General features: G+C 43.7%; 2 protein-coding genes across 3 annotated transcripts in view; one reads left to right on the top strand and one right to left on the bottom strand.

Annotated features, from left to right (window-relative positions):
* Positions 1–10,477, top strand: part of LOC134457627 (microfibril-associated glycoprotein 4-like) — a 31,511-nt gene extending 21,034 nt beyond the window's left edge. Inside the window, exons 3-4 of the mRNA XM_063209633.1 lie at positions 9,778–9,945; positions 10,124–10,477. Coding sequence (XP_063065703.1) covers positions 9,778–9,945; positions 10,124–10,377 — 422 coding nt within the window. The 3' untranslated portion in view covers positions 10,378–10,477. The remainder of the gene's footprint in view (positions 1–9,777; positions 9,946–10,123) is intronic.
* On the bottom strand, positions 484–5,226 carry LOC134453378 (uncharacterized). Of its 2 annotated transcripts, XM_063204247.1 has the most exons (3): positions 4,652–5,226; positions 3,919–4,528; positions 484–1,092 (listed from the first exon to the last, which is right to left on the bottom strand). In XM_063204247.1, the coding sequence occupies exons 1-2, from the start codon at positions 4,922–4,924 to the stop codon at positions 3,926–3,928; spliced, it is 876 nt and encodes a 291-aa protein (XP_063060317.1). In that variant the 5' UTR covers positions 4,925–5,226; the 3' UTR covers positions 484–1,092; positions 3,919–3,925. The 2 variants fall into 2 exon arrangements, with proteins under 2 accessions (XP_063060317.1, XP_063060316.1); XM_063204246.1 differs by lacking the exon at positions 484–1,092 and having other exon boundaries at positions 2,366–4,528.
* Positions 10,478–23,386: the final 12,909 nt, after the last annotated feature.

Genomic DNA, 23,386 nt, shown 5'->3' with positions numbered 1-23,386 from the left:
ATAGGCCTAGATATCGCCCCCCTGTTTATAATCGCAAATTACGCATGGCCACAGACAGCGCGGATACCCAGAACAGTTTCATATTCTCGATAAACCGATAGACCCGCTGATCTGTCTTTTTTAAAACACAATGCACAAACACAGTAATAGACCATTTTCAATAGCCCACATACAATATAACTGCCCACTTTTCCCAGCCTCTCTACTAGAACCAAAATGGTTGGTAAGCCTACATCCACAAGCGAGAGCTGAGCCAGAACTTTAGTTGGACTCCCTCTATCTACGTCATAGAGGCTCTGCCAGTGAGGAGCCCAATACTTCAGAAGTAGCTGTAAAATGACAACATCCTGACAACATCCAGTTTATATTTAGTTATAAATTTATAATAATAATAATAATAATAATAATAATTGTATTTGTATAGCACTGTGTCATACAAGGCATGTAACTCAAAGTGCTTAACAAATGGGAAAAAACATTGTTAGAGATAGATTTAAAAGGAGAGGTATAGAGGAGAGGCAGAAAAAGCAGGAAGGCAGAGGAAGAAGAGATAGACAGAGAATGTAGAGTCATAAGGTCAACGTAGGTTAGGACCAGGATTCTTAGATGTGTAAGGTCCATAGTGGCTGGGCCTATCATAAGTCATAGATAGTCACACAGAGATTGGGCGCTCAGGTGCGGCCCCTGGTGGCATCAGGGGTGAGGAAAAACTCCCTTTCGCTTGATTCATAGTTTGTGAGGGGAAAAAAAAAGCTCAGTGAGGTCTGAGAAAAAAGACCCCCTGTAGTCAGGAAGAAACCTCAGGCAGAGACCAGCGGCCACCTAGGGGAGCCCCCTGCCAGGGCTGGATTGCGAGTAGTAAGGGCGCTGCGGCAGCTGGGACACTATGACGCCTTGGCAGCTAGGAGTTGGCAAGGATGAAGAGGTGGGTCTTCAGCTGCTTCTTAAAGGAGTCGACGGAGGTGGCTGATCGGATCTCGATGGGGAGGGCGTTCCATCTCTTGGGCGCATAGCAGGCAAACGCGGCGTCGCCGATCTTCTTCTGCGGGGGGGTGGGGGTCCTTAGCAGCTTGGCATCAGTGGACCTGAGAGCTCGAGCAGGGGCATAAAAACAGAGCATGTCTGAGATATAGCTAGGGGCAAGTCCATTTAATGCTTTAAATACTGTGAGCAGAATCTTAAAGTCGATTCTGTATGAGACAGGTAACCAGTGCAGGTCTGCCAAGACAGGAGAGATGTGCTCTCTCATTCTGGTTCTTGTTAGGATTCTTGCCGCAGAATTTTGAATGAGTTGCAATTTGTCAATTATTTTTTTTGGGAGACCAGAGAAGAGAGCATTGCAGTAGTCTATCCTACTGGTGACAAAGGCATGAATAAGTTTCTCAGCGTCTTGTCGGGGGGCCAAGCCGCGCACTTTGTTGACATTTCTAAGATGGAAAAAAGCAGATTTTGTTATCTTGTTGATGTGAGGCTCAAAGCTCAAATCCGAGTCTATGACCACACCTAGGCTAGTAACCTTATCTTTAATGTGTATGCTTAGGTCACCTAGGCTTGAGTGGAGTTTTGCACGTTTTTTCTTAGGCCCAATGAGCAACACTTCAGTTTTATCTTCATTTAATTTTAGGAAGTTACTGTTCATCCAATCTGTAATGGCAGACATGCATTTAGTCAAGGCATGAATGGCAGTGGTTTGGCTAGGCTCGACAGAGATATATAGTTGAGTGTCATCGGCATAGCTATGAAAATCAACATTGTGCTCTCTGATGATGGAGCCCAGGGGCAACATATAGAGAGAGAAGAGGAGAGGGCCCAAGCAACTACCCTGAGCAACTCCAAAAGGCACATCATACTTGTTGGAGACGTATTCTCCGATGGTGACAAAAAACTGTCTTCCTGTAATATATGTTTTGAACCACTCTAAGACGTGACCGGACAAGCCTACCCAAGATTCAAGGCGGTCAATTAGTATGTTGTGGTCTATTGTGTCAAAGGCGGCACTGAGGTCGAGGAGGATAAGTGCTGAAACTTTGTTTGCGGCAGTGCTGAGCCTAAGATCACTTATTATTTTGGTTAGTGCTGTTTCAGTGCTATGGTTGGCTCTAAAGCCTGATTGGAATTTTTCCAAGATATCATTCCCAGCCAGATGTTGATTAAGCTGTTTAAATACAACTTTTTCTAGTACCTTGCTTATAAAGGGGAGGTTTGATATAGGTCTGTAGTTGTTTAAAGAATTCTGATCTAAATTTGTCTTTTTTAGGAGTGGCTTTACCATGGCTGTTTTGAATGAGCTTGGAAAAATGCCTGTAAGCATAGAGATGTTAACAATTTGCAGTAAAGGTGCTGCTAAGCAACCAAGTATGTTTTTTAGCAGATATGTGGGGATCGCGTCAAGGCTGCAGGTAGACTGCTTACTTTCCCTGACTATTTTACAGAGGTCGTCCTCTGTAATTGGACAAAACTTTTGGAAGCTCTCAGGTCTCCTAGGGGGGTTTAACCCTCCCCTCGGTGTATCGCCTGAGTGGGCGACAGAGGTTGCTGCGTTTCCACCTTGGATGCCTTCTCTAATGTCGGCAATCTTTTTATTAAAAAATCTAGCAAATTCCTCGCACTTGGCATGTGATGCTGCATTTAGGTTGTTATTGCTATGTGTTGGATTAAGCAGGTGGTCAATAGTGGAAAAAAGAACTTTCGCATTATGCTGGTTGTCTGTTATGATTTTGGAAAAATATGCTTTTCTCTCTGAGCGTACCGCATTATTGTAGGAGGAGATCTCATCCCTAAGGGATTGTCTGTGGACTTCTAATTTAGTTTTCCTCCAAAGACGCTCGGTTACTCTGCATTTTCTTTTTAAGGCTCTAAGTGAGTCATTCATCCAAGGTGAATACCTAGCTCTGGTTCTTGTCGTCGTTCTAATTGGAGCTATGTTATCTAGAATTCCTCTTAAGTTGTTGTTGAAGCTATCAACCATTTCATCAGGTGTGCAGTGACCATTTAGTAGGTCACCTGATTTGATGAGGTCTGAAATCTTAAGCTCAGCAGAGGCATTAATGCGTCGTCTGTGAATGACATTGTTGGGTGTGCTAATTTGTGTTGAAATGTCAAAATCAAAAAACACACAGTGGTGGTCGGAGAGGCCGACGTCCGTGACCGATATATTGTTGATATCAAGCGCATGTGAAATAACAAGGTCAAGTGTGTTGCCTTTTCGATGGGTAGGCTGTTCTGTAACATTCTGGACGAGACCGAATCCATTTAATGTGTCTAAGAAAGACTTGGCTATTGCGTCATCTGATTTATTTACGTGGATATTAAAGTCGCCAGCAATTATTGCTTTGTCATAGTTAGTAAGTACGTCCGACATGAAGGTGGAGAAATCAGATAGAAATGACGAAGAGAATTTCGGTGGACGGTACAGAACAATAATAATCAGTTTGAGGTTTGCTTGGACCCTCATTGCCATGTATTCAAATGAAGAGAAAGAGCCCAGATTCATCTTAGTACAATTAAATTTGTTGGAGAAAAGTATGGCTACGCCTCCGCCTCGTTTCTTTGGTCTCGGGGCGTGAAGGAATTTGTAATCGGAAGGGCAAGCCTCAATAAAAGTAGCCGCCCCGTCGTCTTTAAGCCATGTTTCGGTAAGAAACATAAAGCTTATGTTTTTGTCCGAGACCAGCTGGTTTACTACGAAGCTTTTGTTGGTCAAGGACTGCACGTTAAGTAATGCAGCATTAACATTCAAAGTAGTAGAGCTATTGTTTATGCGTTCAGGTGTAATCGTAATTAGGTTGTTGTGTACACAACCAGAGGGTCTATATCTGCGAGCTTTCCTACGGGTAGTGACAGCGTGGATAGCTAGTGGGGTACTCTCTGTTGGGCACGCAGTGTCTAAATTGGTGTAGTGCTTTGGATTTGAAACACCTGTTAGTCAATCCAAGGACCGATGGGCTTCGAGGGTCAGCTCTAGGTTGGTCGCGAGGAGACGAGCGCCAGATCTGTTTAAGTGCCTTCCATCTCGTGCGAAGAGGTTTCGGCGGTTCCAGAAAGCGGAGAAGTTGTCAACGTAGGGAATGGCTTCTTGGCGGCAGTGTCTCATCAGCCAGACGTGCAGTTGGCGGATTCGGGAGAACTGGAAGGCAGAGAAACAAACAGAGGGGATGGGGCCTGAGATAGCGTATTTTTTTCCAGTGCTGCGAAGGGTATTAATAAGGGAGAGGAAATCGGACTCAAGTTTTTTAGACTGCTGCAGCCGGATGTCATTGGAGCCTGCGTGGACGATGAGAGTTGTGGCAGTAGGATACTGTGACAGCGCGTCCGGCACATTCGACTGGACATCGGCTACGAGAGCTCCAGGTAGGCACCACGTCTGGGCGTTTCGTAGGGTTACGTGGCGAACCATCGAAGATCCTATGAGGACTGTTGATGGTCGCCGGGGTTCTGAATGGGCAGGCTGCTCTCGGGTGATTTGCCTGGGGGTAGCGAGGGTCCGGCGGCTACTGGGTCGCACTCTTTGTGGTAGAGGCTTGGGCACCTGGTGGGAGGGGGGGACAGGGTCAGTTTCTGCATCAATGACTGAGTCAAGTACAGAAAAACGATTGCTAGTCACTAGAGGTGGTGAACATTTCTGCAGTACTCCCCTGCCGCCGTTAACCACCTCCGTCCAGCTACGACGCGCGGGAGTGGAGCACGGTGGATTCGGGGGGGACTTCGGCTGGTGTTTGCTGTGGCTGGGGAAAAAAGATAGTGTAGTTAGGTTGGCGCTAGTATTACTGGTTTGGTGTTTCAACGTGGTGTTATGGGATTTTATGACTATCTCGCAACGTAGCCGGCGAATGTCACTTCTAAGTGTTTCAATCGTCATGTTGGCTTTGGCTAGTCTTTCATTAGCATTAGCTAGATCACTGCAGGCGCAGGTAGAGTTGGCCATAATTAGGTCTGCGGATGCAGCAGAAAAGGTTATTTTTGCGAGATAGTTGGTGTAGTGTTGCAAAATTGACTATGAGGTGAGGTGAAACTAAAGCCGAGTAGGGCTCGGCGCGAAAAAAAGTTATGTAGGCTAGCCTGGTGGAAAGCAAAAATCTATTTGGATGGTGGGGAGGTTAGCCTATGTGCTTATGTTGTTGTAAGAGTGATAACAAGGTAACGCTAAAGTAACACTACATCGAATCAGTTGTTTGTAGTTGTAAGTTCAGACAAAGCTTTTAGGAGAAAAACGAGAAGAAACTTAATTTCGTCCGAGTAGCTCCTCGACGGGAATAGCTTGATCCGGAAGCGGAAGTGACGTCCTAAACCTAAACGTTACCCTTTAAAGGTGTACAAAGTATGGGTCCTGGAGCTAAATTGGCAATTTGGCAAAACAAAGAAGTGTAGCTGGCAGAAATTGGTAATTGGCTGGTAGAAATTGAAATTATGTTTTCACTTATTGTTTCAGATTTAGGTCTACTGACAATGTCCAAACGTCTAAATAGTGTAGCCTATTTACTTATTTAGTTATTAGAGCTGTGGTGGTTAAGCACTGATGGCATCTTATAGCCTACTTTATATTTACAGTATTTAGAGAAACATACTAATTTGTTGCACATTAAAGACCATATCAGCATGTTTATGTGAATAGGCCTATTTGCCTATCCAAGCCATACCTTGTGGCATAAAGGCTCAGTTATGCTTCCTACTTGTGCCACAGAGTGAGCTTGTCGCAGCCATGATGCAGTTAATTTTGGTTTATGCCCTGTTTTGAAGCACGGTCTGCGCGATGTCATTCCACGCTGAAACTGCCTTCAATACAAAGAGTAAACTAGACGTGTCGGTTGTTTTTTTAGCATCACAGACTCGACGAGAATGAAAATGAAACATTAAATCTTTATATCACGTGCATGTTTGATCGCATTGGCAGCCACAGTGGTAGTTTGGAACAAAGAAGTGGCTCATTTGTCGAGGACGAAGCGGAATGTTTCCTCGACCTCGGAACCACTGTTCAACTGTCCAAATAACTTCAGCGTCGTAACTTGCAAGCGCATGTGTTGTCTTTGGTTCGTGTAAATAAATCAAACAACAAAGCACGGGCAACTTATTTAATGAAGAGCTCACAGTCCGTAGACCGACGAATGTTAGAACAAGGAAGTAGCGCTTGTTCTCGACTCGAGGACAGAGCAGGCTGGTCGAAAGGACCAATCAGAGACCTATTTTCGCCCTTTCACGCCGTCGCTCCCTGCGTCGAGACACAATTTTGGGGAGGTGCCCCAGAGTACCTGCGTGATGGGGGGGGGGGCTTCACTACGTTAACTGCGCGGCTCACTGCATTACGACGCAGGGACGCTGGACTGGAGGCATAAACCACCCTTAAGGCCCCTCTCTCTCTCTCACACACACACACACACACACACACACACACACACACACACACACACACACACACACACACACACACACACACACACACACGCGTTACATTTCAGATCTGCATGAAAGGGGACTATTTGTTCAAAGTTTTTAGTCTTTTGTAAAAGTTTTTAGCTGATAGTGACTCTCCAGATTTGGTTAAAATGCAGGAAATTGCATCTAAGAAATACATTTTTTTCTGGGGGAGGACCGAACCCACCGTTAAAATATATATATATATATATATATATATATATATATATATCGTCGGCTTGCTACCAAAACCGCCTAAGTCCGATTTTGGGGTTTTCGGAAAACAGGGGAAAACTAAATTTCCTAGGGGGCGCCAAACATCAGTGGCGGTTCTAGGAAATCTGACACCCTGGGCAAAGAGCAATTGTGAGCCCCCCCTAATAATTTTGGTCAAAGGAGATTTTTGCAGAACTTAACTCCCCTACCACATCTGCATCATCCTGTCATCATGTCTGTGTCATTGGTTCATTACAAACAGTACCTGTCTAAGATGTTGATTTATTTTCTTTATTTATTTTGAGTGAAGCTGCAAGTCAAACATTAAATGGCTCCAAGTAAAACAAAACACTTTAAAATAAATTATTTGATGCAGCATAACAACAACAATGCAATGCACATTATTTTGATAGTTATACTACTCTTTTTATTTTTATTCCAAACTTTAATCCTGGAAATGGTGAATGATTGAAATATTTTTGTAGCCCTTGTAACAGTTTAGCATGCCAACAGATTGTCAAAGATTTCTTTTACTTTCTACCACTTTCAGTCATGTTAGCTTTCATCGCAAACATTAACATTCTCATTCAAAGTAAACCACTTTTTTTCATTGTGCCAGAGCAATTGCCACAATGGTAATACATTCATTGCGCATGCCAGGGCAGATCCAGCTTGCAGTGCCACACAGAGAAAGCCATGCAGTGACGGCCAATCTCCATGTTGAGGTCCCATCAGTTATGGAGGAGGATGAAGGGGGTGGGGCACTTCATTAGTCCTTGTACCTCCTCACGAACTGTCTCCTCCTTGTTTATCATCTTTGGTTAACTTCTGCTATTCTCTATGCTCATAGAACTGCCCCACCCTCCCAACCTTGCCCATGACAGAGGTAACCTGGTCATAGAACTGTGCCCTGCCCACTTCAACACCATGACCGAGGCATTCAGAATATGGTATAGAACAACTACTGGATACTTCATACATTGGAGTTCATCATCCCACTGCGTATGCAATAATATGTTGCATAAGTACTATCAACCCAATGCTGTTCAAAGTCTACATTACAAGACATTAGAGTATTATAAGAAATAACAGATTGTCATAGGAGATTGTACTTTATGGCAGTCTTCTATAAACCTCTGATAACATCAAATGAAGCACCTGATTAATAAATGCTCAATTCGCTTTAAGACTACAACCATTGTGTGGTAATACAATCATGTCAGACAGTGATGTCTAAGTATGAAGTTTTGAAACATGGGCATTGTCTTTGAAGAGAGAGAGAGATAGAGAAATAAAAAAACTCTTAACAGATGTAAATAAACTGCTTCTTGCATCAAAAATGGCTAAGTCAAGTTACCCAAGTCATTCACATTGACAGAACAATTGTGCACGGGGCCCCAGGATGAATAGATAGGGCCCCCATACCACCTGCCAAGGTCATAATAGGGCCCCTACCCCTGCCACCTGCAGGATGGCCCTAGGCCTACAAGCAAATGCCTTCCTTGTCCTCCCTATAGCTACATCCCTGGTCATTCATTTTCTCATAGGCAGTGTGTGACTTTATACATACAGATTTTTGACTCTGGTGACTGTTGTGATTGATCAATGACCCTTGCACAAAGGCAGGGTGATGCAGCTGTGGTAGGGGAGTAAGTTTATGCAAAAATCTCATTTCGACCAAATTCGGACTTAGGCGGTTTTGGTAGCAAGCCGACGATATATATATTCTATATTTACTGCCTACCCTACCATACCCTTCACTGCACGTCACTGGTGTAATCACATACGGGAAGCATGCCTGTCTGTGTGTCGTGCGTGCTTTTGTGCGCGGGCGGGGAGACAGGGCAGTTGTCCTGATCTTATGCATCTTGAGATACAGTCGCAATTGCAAGACAATCTAAATTGTTTGAAAGCCCGGTCACCTCTCACAAGTGCATTGCATAGCCTAGTCATGCATTTCTACTAATTTCACACATTGTAGACTGCCCATGGAGAAGAGAGAAACTGTCGCGGCAGCGCGATTTGCTCTTGAACACACCCTCACCTCCACATTAGGTGTGCGTTTCCCTTCCGCAAGAAGAACTTAATAATTTTGAAGTGAAATGTTAAACAAAAAAAGGTCAAATCTAGTCATCCTTGGTTAGGCTACATAAAACATGAAGAAGTTAGTCAGATGGGATTCGCCATTCTTCATCCTAAAATTGATTAGAATGCAGGAAATTGCATCTAAAAAACACATTTTTTTTTCTGGGAGAGGACTCCCAGAGCCTCCGCCGACCACAGCACCCCCTGGTCAAAATGAGTTCCTGCGTTCCTGTTTGGGAGCAATATAAAAAAACTTCAGAGAAGGGACAGTTGGGATGAGTTTACTAACACTCCCCAGGCTTTGTTTTACAGTTATAATGAGTTAGGTGACAGGCCTTCATTGACACAGCAGAGGAGACATCGGGCTGCATATAGAAATGAATGTGAATATAGACATAAATGTGTAATATGTTGTTCAGCCCTTTTAATGGAAGGAATTTTGAAAAACTGGCCCTGTGACCAGCACCCCTCATGTAGAATGTGTACGCCTATGTGTGTGGGGGAAAAGGCATAGCCTACCCTCTTAGACCCTTTTTGTCTATGCGTTACACACAGTGATCTTAAATTCTTATCTCTGCTCCTATTTTGTTTTATTATTGTTTTCATTATATAGACCCCTGCATGAGGGACAAATGAAACTGTGTTGTAAACAGAAATGATTCACTGTACTGCATTTTTTGACAATGACAATGTACTACTATTATACATGTCATGGGTAAAATGGGTAGCCTTATTTCTCAAAATATAAATGGCTGAAATGTTGGCCCAGGCCTATAGTTTCTCCATGCGCCAATGTCATACTTTACTCATTGTTTTGCCATTTTGCATTCACGCTGTAGCCTTATTTCTCAAAATATAAATGGCTGAAATGTTGGCCCAGGCCTATAGTTTCTCCATGCGCCAATGTCATACTTTACTCATTGTTTTGCCGCTTTGCATTCACGCTGTGTGAATACAACTTCCACCCCCCCGCCACCCCCCCCCCCCCCCCCCCGGAAAAAAAATCCCTGCTACCCCCATAGTTTCCAAAATTTCTGTGGGAAACACTGTTACTTGATGTGTGTTTAGGTCTGGAGACGATGTATAGACTGACATGGCCTTCAAAGTATGAGCTGAGGGTGGACATGGAGGACTGGCAGGGTGGCAGTGTCTTTGCCCAGTACACCTCCTTCTCCGTGGAGTCTGAGGACGATGGCTACAGGCTTCGCTTGGGGAACTATGTCGATGGGGGAGCACGTGAGTTGAATCACTTTGTTCCCCAAGAAATGCACACTGTTTGTATGTATTTAATTTCTGTGTTTTCCTTGTTAAATTCCTATGCAATTTAAATGGCACTAAATATAGCATGTCCTAGCAAAACACATAAATAATATCTGGTTGGTTTGAAATAATACCTGGTTCATGTGATTCACAGGTGATTCTCTGACCTATGTGAATGGCTATAGATTCTCAACCTACGACAAAGACCAAGATGGATGGTCCAGCAACTGTGCACATGCCCATAAGGGTGGCTTTTGGTTTTACAGCTGCCACTATGCCAACCCTAATGGTTTGTTCCAAAAGGGGCAAAATTATGGGGAGGGGATCAATTGGTATCACTGGAAGACTAACTATTACTCCCTGAAGTCCATGACAATGAAAATCAGGAGAGTGACTCCACCTGAGTAATGCCAGGAGCCCTGCACTTCTTTACTTTTTTGGCCTTTCAAATCTTTCCTTTTGCGCATGGCTAACAGTAATCAATAATCAGGAATCAGTAATCAGTAAGCAGGGGTGTAACTAATAATTGATATGTATTAATGCATTGATCCTGCGGCCGGCGATTGAAAAATATCGTATTGTAGGGCATTCTTAAAGGAATTATCCGGAGTTGGAACAAGTTTGCCTCATTTTTGCATGTTTGGGACGAAATACAGTCACTCTAGAGCAAAATCAAGGCAAAATTATGCGTTTTGAGAAAGTTTGATAATATCACGTTAGCCTCGTTAGCCATATCAGCTATGCAATATGAAAGATGCGGGCATCGTTTTTCGGCGGTTACACGCATTTCAAAAACACAACATTTTAAAGTCTTGCACAGCTCAAAACAACGTCACACTTACCTCGTAATATGTTGAGGGTATCCACACATAAACCAAAGTGTCCAAAGTCCTTCATGTATTCTTGAAAGGTCTGCAGAATGTGTTTTGTGAAGCTACTACCTTGAGAATATCTAAATTACGGTCAAGACAACTATTTGACACTGAAGCCCACCAAGTAGATTGCCGAGTGCGTTGCACCATCAGCTATGATTATTTCCATAGCGAGTAACCACAGCTGATGGTGCGACGCACTCGGCAATCTCCTTTGTGGACTTTTGTGTCAAATAGTTGCATGGCCGTAATTGTAGATATTGTCAAGGTAGTAGCTTCACAAAACACATTCTGCAGACCTTTCAAGAATACATGAAGGGCTTTGGACACTTCGGTTTATGTGTGGATACCCTCAACATATTACGAGGTAAGTGTGACGTTGTTTTGAGCTGTGCAAGACGTTAAAATGTGGTGTTTTTGAAATGTGTGTAACCGCCGAAAAACGATGCCCGCATATTTCATATTGCATAGCTGATATGGCTAACGAGGCTAACGTGATATTATCAAACTTTCTCAAAACGCATCCTTTTGCCTTGATATTGCTCTAGAGTGACTGTATTTCATCCCAAACATGCAAAAATGAGGCAAACTTGTTTCAACTCCGGATAATTCCTTTAAGCATTGAAAATATTGAATCGCTGGCCCCTGCCCAATTCCATAGCTGTTAATTGTGCAACATAATAAAATTGGAAAAGCAATTGGGAAAGTAACTGGAAAGTAGTCAAGTCGAACCGAATTGTATCATATCGTGGGGCATTCGTAAAGTGGACCTCCGGGATTTTGGACACCGGACCTCATTTTCGAGTCAGCCAGGGTGTAAACAATGTGTCCAGAACGTTTTTTTTTTTAAAATCCAGTCCTTGTGAATTCACATGTCCACGTTGCTATGCTAGCGAAAGTGAACGGCTATTGGTAGCCTGCCCCCAAAAATAGTCCAGTTTAAACAACATTCAAAACAAAACCGTTATTATGCCAGACTGCAAGTGTAAATATTTGTCTTCATAGAATGAAGTTTGATTAGTCACTTGGTTAGTAATGGCTATGCAGTCAATATGCGGCCACTGTGAGAATTCCTCACATTTTGATATAAAACCCTATACTCTAATTTCAAGCAATGGCTTTCAGTAACCACTGTGAGATGTACCACTGCTTGATACACTGTTTTCACATGTTCCACTTGAGGTATTTGTTATTTAAAGAATAAAACAGCGCGCACCCCCCCCCCCCCCCCCCCCCCCCCCCCCCCCCCCCCCCCCCCCCCCCCCCCCCCCCCACCCCACAGCTGGTTAGGGATGGCTATTCATTTAGTCAATATGCTGCCACTGTCAAATGCCACCTCACATTTTTCTAATCCACTCTACTCTTTTCAGGCAATAGCTTTCAGTAACCACTGCTTGCTGCCACTGTGAAACGCCACGTTTTTGCTATAACAATCTAGTCATCCAAATAAAGGCAATAGCTTTCCGTAACGGTTTTGAGATTTATACCACTGGTTGCAGATCTTAAGTGGCTCATTGGAGGCAGGATTTCCCCTAGCTAGCACTTGATTGCTAAGGTGGACACCTTGACAAAAAATGTTAACACCCCACCACCTTGACTAACAAAAATTCTGCGGGGAAACACTGGGAGGTATTATTACTATTTACTTATATGTTGTGGGTCTTCTGAACAAATATACTTGACTATTGATATGTAGGTGTACAGTCAATGTAACAAACCCAATGATTTTTTGTAATACTAGGCTAAGCTGTTACTAAAATAATGTGTCACTTGGTTGCTATAGGGCTATATACATTACCATAAGGAACATAGCTCACTATGAGTTTATTTTATTGTACTCTATTTTCCTAGGTTGAGGGTCATTTTTTCAGAAATTTACTAGACTGTATTGATATATGATATAATGTAATAAATAAAAGCACCACCACTTCATCTTGTGTCCGGCTGCAGTTTCTTTGTGTGAAGCTTGAAGGTGGAGTCAGGGGTATGTTTCTCGAAAGCACACTTGTTAACCAGTCAGGGTCGTTTCTGGTGGACAAAAAGAAAATGGATTACAATAATGTATGACTTCTGCGATCAATTTCTAAGGAAGTCTGTGGAAGACGGAAGTGGGGAGAGGTAGGTGTGCCATTTCTGAAATCTCCAAATGTATCATGCCTGTGCTAGCTAATGCTAAAATGACCTATGTGGCACCTAAGTCACGGCCTTCAACTTCCGATCCGTGGGGCTGGAGCTCTCAAAATTTTGAATGAGAGTTAATGGAGCGAGTCAAGCTAAATCCTCATCCCGTTTGGCATGTGCTCCGGATTTCACATATGATGACAGTGAATTTGAAAGGTTTGGATTTGCGTCGTGAGACCACTCATTTTCAACAGGCAAGAAACATTATTTGAGCTTTTGTGCAAACCTATGTTAGAGACTACACGTGCGCCTCGCATATTTGACGTAAACCAAGGCACAGCCAACCCTACCGCTGGACCGTGGCTTAATGGCTGCACGTCGGACATGCAACGTCTGTTGTGTAGTCCAAATAATTACATATTTTTGCACACACACAACTCAAAAATTGCCTACACACAATTTTCGGAATCGGTCTTCGAATTCTCAAAACTCTACACACAAATCTCCAAACCTCACACACAACGGGCCAAACTCTTCACTACCTCTGAAAAATGCACGTCTTGTCTCAAAACAATGTACTCTCTTCTAAAAACCTCATTTTGTCGTCAAACGACACACACAGACAGTCACTACAATACACATTTGCAGACCCATTAAAACACTGTTGGTCACAGGGTAAAACTAATTTCTCCCAGTAACTTGGGCTTTTTTGTTCTGGATTGCATGGATACTGTGACACAAGTTGGAAAAACTTAATTCCCACAACACACAAACAGAAACAGAAAGATTTTTATTTCTTTTTCACAAAAACAACACAAAGATAAACCCCACTGCCTATTTGGCAGTACAAAAAAACGTATTACATTACTGTATAGCCTATTGCTATGAACAAAAAAAACCACACACACTCACATCTACAGGTACTCTACTTCATCCTGCCTTCTATTGTGGTCTGGCCACAGGACCTCATCCACATCACATGCAATCGTTTCCCTGGCCAGGCAGCGAGGGAAATACCGTCTTGCATGGCGCATCCACCCAGAGAAGGCATCAACAGCAATATCGCCACATGCCTCCTCCATTGCCTGTAGAAGGGGGATGCGTGTTTGAGGCTGTCTGTCATAGACTTTCCACCTCCAGGTGGAAAAGAATTCCTCAATGGGATTGAGGAACGGGGAATATGGAGGGAGGTGCACGACAATGAATAGTGGGTGGTTAGTGAACCAGTTTTGGACCAGAGCAGCCCTGTGGAAACTCACATTGTCCCAAATGACAACATATCTGGGCTGCTCTGGACCATCTGCCTGATTGGGTGCAATGAGTATATTGTACAGAGTGTCCAGAAATGTTAGGAGGAGTGCAGTATTAGGGCCAAAACATACCAAGGCGGAACGGAACCGGCACGGGACGAACGCGGTCTTTCTGCTTAAGGGGGATTCATACTAGTCGTGAGTGGCGCTAGTCTCCTTCATACTTCACTCACGACGATGGCGCGCGCCGTCACGTGACCTAAAATTTCGACACGCCCCCCGTCGTAAGCTCAAAATTCGGCGCGTGTCGCCACGTCGTGCACACGAGGATTTTTCTAACTTGTCGTGCGCCACCAGCGACCATGCAGGTAGGCAGACAAAGCAGGAGTTGCGAAGAGAGGCTACAACTACTGTAGGCTACTACAGAATGGATCCTGCATCATTTTGAGGATAATAAAATGTCATAGAGTTATTTTATCTTCTCTCTTAAATGTTGTTCAGTGAAACAATTGTTTACTTTGTTCAGAAGCACGTTGTGTTCGGCGATCTATTTATAAATTCTGCCGCCAGAACAATGCTCTCACATGGTCTTGGAATGATCTGGCAATGTAGGCTACAACAAAAAAATATATGTTTCAATGTGGTAAGTCAGACGTTCAGTAGCCCTACAGCAGCCGTGTTTGGCTTTCTATTTTATACATCAGTAGAACTCACACTGCGAGTTGCGAAAAATACTGCCGTTTCTCTCATGAACAGCAGAGGGCACTTCCGACAATGCGAGCAAGGCGCTTTTGAAGTATGAATAGTCTGTCGCAAGTGATGACGTCATTAATGGTTCTCGCGCCACTCGCGACAAAGGGCGCACGTGAAGTATGCAGAGCCCTTTAGTTTCGGCCGGTGTGTTTTTCTCTGCCTTTCACACTGACGGCGTCGGCGTGCGCGGCCAGTCCTGTTCAAAACCCCCCCACAGCTTGCTACTTTGCCATTCATTTGAATGAGACACCGCCGGTCGCCGGCGTGAACAATACGCCCGAGTTCTATTGTCCAAATGCAGCGCGGCGCAGAGCCGGCTCCCATGCCGCTGATGCTCGACTACCGCCGGTTGGTGTGTAAGGACAGATAGGTTTCAATGTATTTTCACCGACGCCGGTAAAAAACGCGGCCGTTCCACGACGCTTTACCGCCTTGGTGTGTAAGACCCCTTATATGGGCCCAGGTTGGCATGTTGGTGGATAACACCATTGATGCCAATTGCGGCGCACATAGTGATGTTGCCACCACGTTGCCCTGGTTCCTCAATGATGGCCCGTTGGCCGATGTAATTCCTGCCTCTCCTCCGATGTTTGGCCAAATTGAAGCCGGCCTCATCAATGGAAATGAACTTGTGCTCCTGGGCAGCCATCTCCATATCAAGGATTCTCTGAAACAAACATGGTACACACAGTTACAATAGTAAATTACTGGACTCACTGTGCCATTGTAGGCTTACTGTAATCAATCATTACATGTGTACAGCACTTACTTGCACATAGTTGTGTCTCAGTTCCTTCACCCTGTCAGAGTTGCGGGAGAAGGGAACTCGGTAGATTTGCTTCATCCGCAGTTGGTGTTTGCGCAGCACCCGGTCCACAGTAGAAATGCTCACACTTGGGACATTTTGAAAAACATCATTGTTTTCAATGATGTTCCTCCGCAGTTGCCGTAGAGTAATGGCATTATTTTGCAGCACCATGTTGACAATTTCTGTCTCCTGCTCAGGGGACAGAAGACGCTCCCGGCCACCTCCTACTGGCAATCTTTCAATCCTGCAACACAGTCAAAATACAGTCAATACTGTACTTTTCAGCTGAATTCATTGATTACAGTATGGGTATGCCTATACTGACATCTCTTGTGAGATTTCTTACCTATTTTCCCTTCGGAAGGTTCGAACAATTCCTGCCACTGTGTGCCTGTTCAAATTAGGTTGAACTCTGAGTCCAGCCTCTCTCATGGTTAGACCATGGTTGATAACATGATCAACTACTGTGGCTTTGATATCATCTGATACCACGGTTCTTGTTCGCCTTCTTCCTCGTCCTCTTCCTCCACCTCCTTGTCCTCGTCCTCCTCCTCTCATTCTTACTCCTCTACCTCTGCCTCTACCTCCAACATTGGCATTCATTTTCCCAAGCAGGAGTTCACCTGTTGCCCTTTGTTATGTAGCTGTGGATTGATTGGTAATTGCAAACAGGCATGAAGAGAGTTTGCCCATGTGATGAGGAAGTGAACATAGTGGCAGTTGATTGTAGTGTTGTGAATGACAGTGTGTTCCATGAGAAACCCAGTGTTTTTCTTTATGAAAATTGAGTGTAAATCCAGAGAATTGTGTGTAATGGTGTGAAAAGAGTGTGTTTTAAATCTGGAATTTGAGTGTTAAGTAGGAATTGTGTTTAGTGTTCAGTGACATTGGTTAGGGGAGTTGGGAAATGGGTGAGATGTTCCAAGAATTGTGTGTGAAGTACCAGAAATTGTGTGTAAGCAATCGAGAAAAACTGTAAATATCTGACTTGAGAACACGTGTATTTTGAATAATTACGATAAATAAGCGGTAACACTTTCTATGAAGCCCATATCTATAGCGCATTATGAACGCATTTATAGCAACTTATAATGCGCATCATAATCATAGTGCATTACGACTACACTGACAATGCTTCATGATGGAGTATATCAACCGTCATGAATAACTATAAATTTAGCTTATCATGTATTATACATCTTGGGGTGTTTTGAGTGATTGTGGATGGTTATAAACTATAGGCAGTGAAGGGGCTTATAATACATTATAACTATCATGATGCACTATGATTAATTATGATGCGCATTATAAGCTGTTACAAATGTGCTCATAATACGCTATAGATATGGGCTTCATAGAAAGTGTTACCAAATAAGCTTTATCTTAAAATATTATTCATTTTTAACCCTTGTAAGGTGTTTGGGTCATTTTGACCCATTTTCAGATTTTAGCTTGAGAAAAATAGTATCAGCTATCATTCTTCCACACTGAGATTCACTGGCTTTGGCTAATTTTCAGTGAGGAACAAGAATCTGAAAAAAATTGTGAACCCCTTGCTAACCCCCCTGCACATTTCTATTACACAGGAGGTGTTCCCCTGTATCACTTTGGGGGGGCTTATACATCAATATTTTTTAAACTTTCTGATACAACAGTGATCACGTGTTGAGTAGACAAGGCAGAGGGTGAGGTATGTGGAAAAAGGAGTGCAGATATTGTTTTCTCTGTATCTCCCACTCCCAAAAACATAAATAAACAGAAATTCACAGGCAGGGTGGGGAACATGAGGGTGAATATGCGCTATGATTTTTTCCCCCTTTTTTCATTATTTTTCTATAAGCCCAGGTCAAAGTGACCTGAACATCTTCTATGTAACCAAAACACGGTCCAATCCAATCCAGAACTATGTAGCTATATTATACTGCGATTATCATTATTTTTTTAATCGCGTTAATTTATTAATCAACTTGCGTGATTAATTAATCAAAATTAAAGTGTTAATGTCCCAGCCCTATTAAAACTACATGAACATTTCAAGGACACTGAAGAACATTCAGCCGGAACATTCTTCATTCCCTACATAACCTGTACTGTATGTCCACTCATTATATTTCTGCTGCTGTGAGTGATTGTGTGTGAGTGCGTGCGTGATTATTCTCAATGTTTTATCTGCGTATATGGTCGTGCGGGGTGATTTGGTGATTTGGTGTGGAATTACCTCAATGACAGATGGCATGAAGAACACCGTTATAATGTTTCTTGTAGTTTCATCTTACTTGTGTACAGCTTATGTTATGTTTTCATGCATTCTCTGTATTGTCTCAATTAATAGTAGGCCTTGCATCTGGTCTATAGGGCAAATAAAAAACTTTGACCTTGATTTTTTGACTTCTCCATTGCCTGTGTAAAGAACGTCAATATTGCACACCAAGATAAATCAGACCATGCCACACCAATGCAAAGGAGTGTGCTCAAGCCTCGTCTCCTTATACTGTTTAGTGGCAAGTAGCATAAGATGTGTGCTACTGCCTTCTGCAGAGGTGAGGGAAATGTAAGCTAAAGCCGGGCATACACTGTGCGATATTTTCACTCGTGGGTCTTAAGCTTCTGCTCACACTGCACGATGGAATTTCACTGTTTAAAAGTTCACAACTCACGACTCACGTCCTCACACTACACGAGCCGACAGTCGGATGCGAGCGAAATGCTTCCACCGTACGATGCGACAGGCATGTTTCCCCGGTCTGCAGAGGAGGGAAAATGCGCACCTGAGGTGGAGATGAGGTCGCGCTCAACAGGGAATCGCACGGCCCTATTAACTTTTGCACGTGAAGTGCCAAATCAGGTCGTAACACTGCTTTAACTGTGCGATTTACGCACGAGCCACGACCAGAATTTCAAACCGTTTTGATTTTCTTGCGACCCTGCGATTGCACGATCGTGAGGCGAAATCGCTTGTCGTTACCCCATGTACACTGCACGATGCGAGACTCACGATTGACCTGCGATTGAGCAAGAAATCGGCCCGACTCTCAAAAAGTCGTGCGAGTGCCAAATCGGGGCAAAAGTCGCACAGTGTAAGCCCAGCTTTAGGCGTTAAGTTCTGCCAGGAAGATGAAGACAGTATTCAGCTCAATTATTCCCTTGCATTAACCAACCAATCACTGTTCTTGTTCTTAGGCACACCCTCTCCCTTGCATTCTCATTCATTTGCCTAGAGCCAATAGGACGCCTGCCCGCTCATTTATAAACCCTCTGTCTATCTCTGCTCTTCTGCTGACTAGAGTACGCTGGTGTCGACGCTCAACGTCAGACTACTCCGCGCTCAGTACTCACATGCCTTCTCTCTGCTGCGTAGTCTCTTTGCTATCTCCCAAATCCTCTGCCATCGTTTTTTTTTTCTAGTCCAAGCCGCGCTTTAGGGCCACCATCTACCGAATAGTCCACGTCGCGTCAAGCTTACAGGCAGCAAAATCACTCATGCTCCCCAGTTCGCTTTTCGGTCACTCACCGATAAGCATTTCGGCGACGACGGTGGATACCAGCTGCCACAGCCGGTTTTCAGTGCTATGCCTCGGGCGGCTCGTGGCTGTTCTTGCACAGGTAACTTGGTGACTATGCTATCCCGCGCGTTTACCTGGCCCAGTCACTCCTTCCAACATGGTGAGTACAACCTTACGATGCTAATGTATAACTTCGCAGATTTCTGACCCTGAATTGGTATAATGGCTTGTAATTAGACGCCCACTCGGGAAGCAAATATTCACGGCAAGTTCATGTGTTCAGGCTCCCCACTTCCGGGGTCGGGTATAGGCAATCACATTAAAAGTAACCCAACCAAAACGCGTCTGGTATTTCAGATGCACAACCGAGCTGGATTTGCTTCATAGTTCGTATGTATCCCTTTTCTCTACGGTTGCTGTCGCCAGTTTCCTTCATGGTTATGATATCATACCCGCCCGTGCCATGTTAGCCGTTTCTGTTATCTGAGTTTCCCTTGTTTATCTTGTAGATCGCCATCACTTCGCTCGAAGGAGCCCGCGGGTCGTACATGGATTCCTCCAAAGGTCACACTTGAGATTACACACTTGTGGAACTCATAACACACGGTAACTTCTGTCCTGCGTCACTACTCCTGGCGCATTCTAACTCCAGGTCTCGAGCGTGGGCAACATTTACCTAATTCCAATTCACCTAGCGGCAACTTCAATGCCTTCAAGTAGGCTAATAATAATTTCGCGTTCATGCCTTGTTGCCAGGTTTGCTCACCTCTCTCTAACTGGCTAATCAGAGCTATCCTACTCAGAGCCATGCTTAACAGTGCACGCTCTGTCATCTGTCTTCTGCCTATTTTATACTGTATATCTGTATTCTTGCAGCCCAAGAGAACAGGACTGTCGCTGTGGACTCCGGCACCCCAAACGTCAGGGCTTGCGCCCAACGTGCCACATTTATGCACAAAGGTTCACTGTGTAATTTTATTTATTGTGTAGTGTAGTGGTTTATTTCCAGAAGTCATCATTCCCATTCGCTAGTGTTACATTTTTATGAATACTCTCAACCATCATTTAATTTTAAGTGTTAATTATGGCTGGAAATAAAAAATTAAAAAAAGGCACTTTTCATACATAAAAGGGGGCTTTCGCCTCCTGCCATCCCTGACGGCAGGTCATGCGCACCATCTTTCGGACTCCAACGATTGTCAAGCACATTCGTAAGTAAGTCACGTTTTATCTATCAGTAAATGATGCCATTCGTATCATAATGAAAACCCTCTCAGTTTCTGGAGAATTCACCCGATTATTACATCATGATGCTTCAAGCCTAGTCCTTCCTTCTCGATTTATGCGAGTATTCAATACTTACCTAAACTCTCTTTGAGGGTAGGCTCTCGCCCCCCTGCCTTATCCATCGGCAGGATATGCGCATTCTTCATCTGAATTATTCTAAGCAGGCGGGGGCCAACGCCAAAGACAATCACTACTGCATACTTCAGTGTTTCAATAAATATCTTAAACTTCTTTTGGTCTATAGAGTCTTTCATGGTAGAAATGTAAGCTGTAAGGTGTTAAGTTCTGCCAGGAAGATGAGACGGTATTCAGCTCAATTATTCCCTTGCATTAACCAACCAATCACTGTTCTTGTTCTTAGGCACACCCTCTCCCTTGCATTCTCATTCATTTGCCTAGAGCCAATAGGACGCCTGCCCGCTCATTTATAAACCCTCTGTCTATCTCTGCTCTTCTGCTGACTAGAGTACGCTGGTGTCGACGCTCCCACCACCTCCCCTTCACCCTCCATTGCTGGCCCGTCCTCGTCCCATGAGGAGGATCTGCAAGGCGTCCCTGCTTTCGACGCAGTTCGGCATCTTCCCTTCAGCCTTGCCACCACGAGGATGCTGAGAGCATCTGCCCTAATCTTCACGGTCCCAGGTTGATAGTCCTCTCATTAATCTGCTGTGAATGCCACCACTTCCAGCCATCATCACCAGTTGGTCCCCCCCGTCCTGTGAAGAGGGGGTAGGCTCTCGCCCCCCTGCCTTATCCATCGGCAGGATATGCGCATTCTTCATCTGAATTATTTTAAGCAGGCGGGGGCCAAAGACAATCACTACTGCATACTTCAGTGTTTCTTCTTTTGGTCTATCGAGTCTTTCATGGTAGAACTCCATTTATTCTTATTTATTCTCCTATATACGTCCGTTGGTCACCTAAAGGGACATTCACTTGATGCCATGGATACCGGAATAGTGCTGTCTTCTTTTCGTCCTTCTTTTCACTAGAGACTAAGGCTGGCGGTATGATTGCTGTAGGATACGCGTGTGCGGGCACAATTCGTGCATGTTAACTTATGCAATTCGTGTCAATTTTACGCGCGTTAGATACTGCAACCAAACAAGTGCGTTTGGTGCAATATCTTCAAATTCGCTGGGGGCGATCGCGAAAAAAGATTGCACAGTTCAATACGAGTGCTTCAGGGGAAAACGACGATGGCGACAGCTTTTCAAGTCTGTCTCGAGCTTGTCCGAAATTACAAACATTCGATTTGCGATCTTGCTTCCCCTTTGCACTTTGACAAAGGAGCGTGTAAATATACTGTAGAAGTAGAGGTATCGTCTCCTTGCCCGGGGAGTCCTTATTTTGTTTTGTTTACAGTCTCTGTGTTCACAATTTCCTTATCGCAATGCTGTGCTCTCTGCCCCCTGGATGATACCACCAGTATTTTGCATGTTGGTCTACTGCTTTTAAAGCAAGCATGTGTAGTCAGTTGCCCGCGCTGACTCATGTAATTTGCGGCCGAGGGCTTAACACAGAACCGCTACATAAGAAGCAAAGATGAAGTAAAAACAAATTGAATAAATTACATTTAAGTTAGCTTTATTTCATGGAAACCATACATAATAAGAAACATTCTTAGTATTAATACTCATTCATTCATTCATTCATTCATTCATTCATTCATTCATTCTAATTGGTGTTTATCTTTTTGCAGAGGTTCTCAAGCAAATACGCGTCTTACACACTAAGCAAACATGTAAACACCCTTATTCCCGTTTTAAGTTATTATTAGTACTTACAGATGTATTGTTAAATTATATTTTATTGGCCTTTCCATGGCCTAACGGTAGGGCAGTGGGCCACTGTGCTGGCAACTCGAGTTCGATTCCTGCCCGGATCATTTGCCATGCTTCCCTGACTCTTTGTCTCCACTCATTTTATGTCCCTCTCTCAACTGTTCTGTCAAACATAAAAAAGATTTGATTTATTTATTCATGAGGATTTATTAGGTAATTGCATATTGGACATTTATTACGTTATTGCATATTGGACATTGTTTCATTGATTGATTGATTTATTTATTCATTAATTCATTTATTCTGAATACATTGTACCTACATGTAAATATTTAAAAATGAGTAATAGTATAATAATTGAACTTTTCACCTGCAGTCCACTCTCCTCAGGCCATAAGAGAGGCCAGTTCACTCTATGTCCACTAGATGGCAGTCTGCAGCCTTTATTTTTTTCTCCAGAGTAAAGCCTGCTCTTCTCCACCAATAGACCCCTCCACTGTTTGTACACAGTTATGACGTAATTTGGCTGTGCTCATGTCATTGGAGCAGAATGGACCATGCACGTACATTTGTAAAGAAACTAGGTGGGTTTTTTGTAAATAAGAAAAGAGATGTTCACAATAGCTTCAGATATGCCGTGGGTACCACAGACATGGGCATTCCTGATGATGTTCTGTTCCAGAAGCATACAGTAAGAGATGTTTGTTGTTACAAGAAATTATAACAACAAACATCTCCTATACTTCAGTAAGAGATGTTTGTTGTTACAAGAAACAAACATATCCTATGCTTCTGGAACAGCCTCTTCCTTTCTCTCGAAATAGAATAGCAAGTGCACTTTTCGGAATCTCTAATTTTATCGTATACGCTTCAGGACGGCAGGTCTTCTCTCTTTAGGGTCTGCACTGTGTGTGTGTGTGTGTGTGTGTGTGTGTGTGTGTGTGTGTGTGTGTGTGTGTGTGTGTGTGTTCACAGCCGGCTTACATACAGCCTCCACACTCCCTATTTTACCCATGCTTGCAGATCACCTAGGGGCTGC

The sequence above is a fragment of the Engraulis encrasicolus genome, chromosome 1 (assembly GCF_034702125.1).
Source record: "Engraulis encrasicolus isolate BLACKSEA-1 chromosome 1, IST_EnEncr_1.0, whole genome shotgun sequence".
NCBI lineage: Eukaryota > Metazoa > Chordata > Actinopteri > Clupeiformes > Engraulidae > Engraulis > Engraulis encrasicolus.
This window is presented reverse-complemented; position numbering and strand designations above follow the sequence as displayed.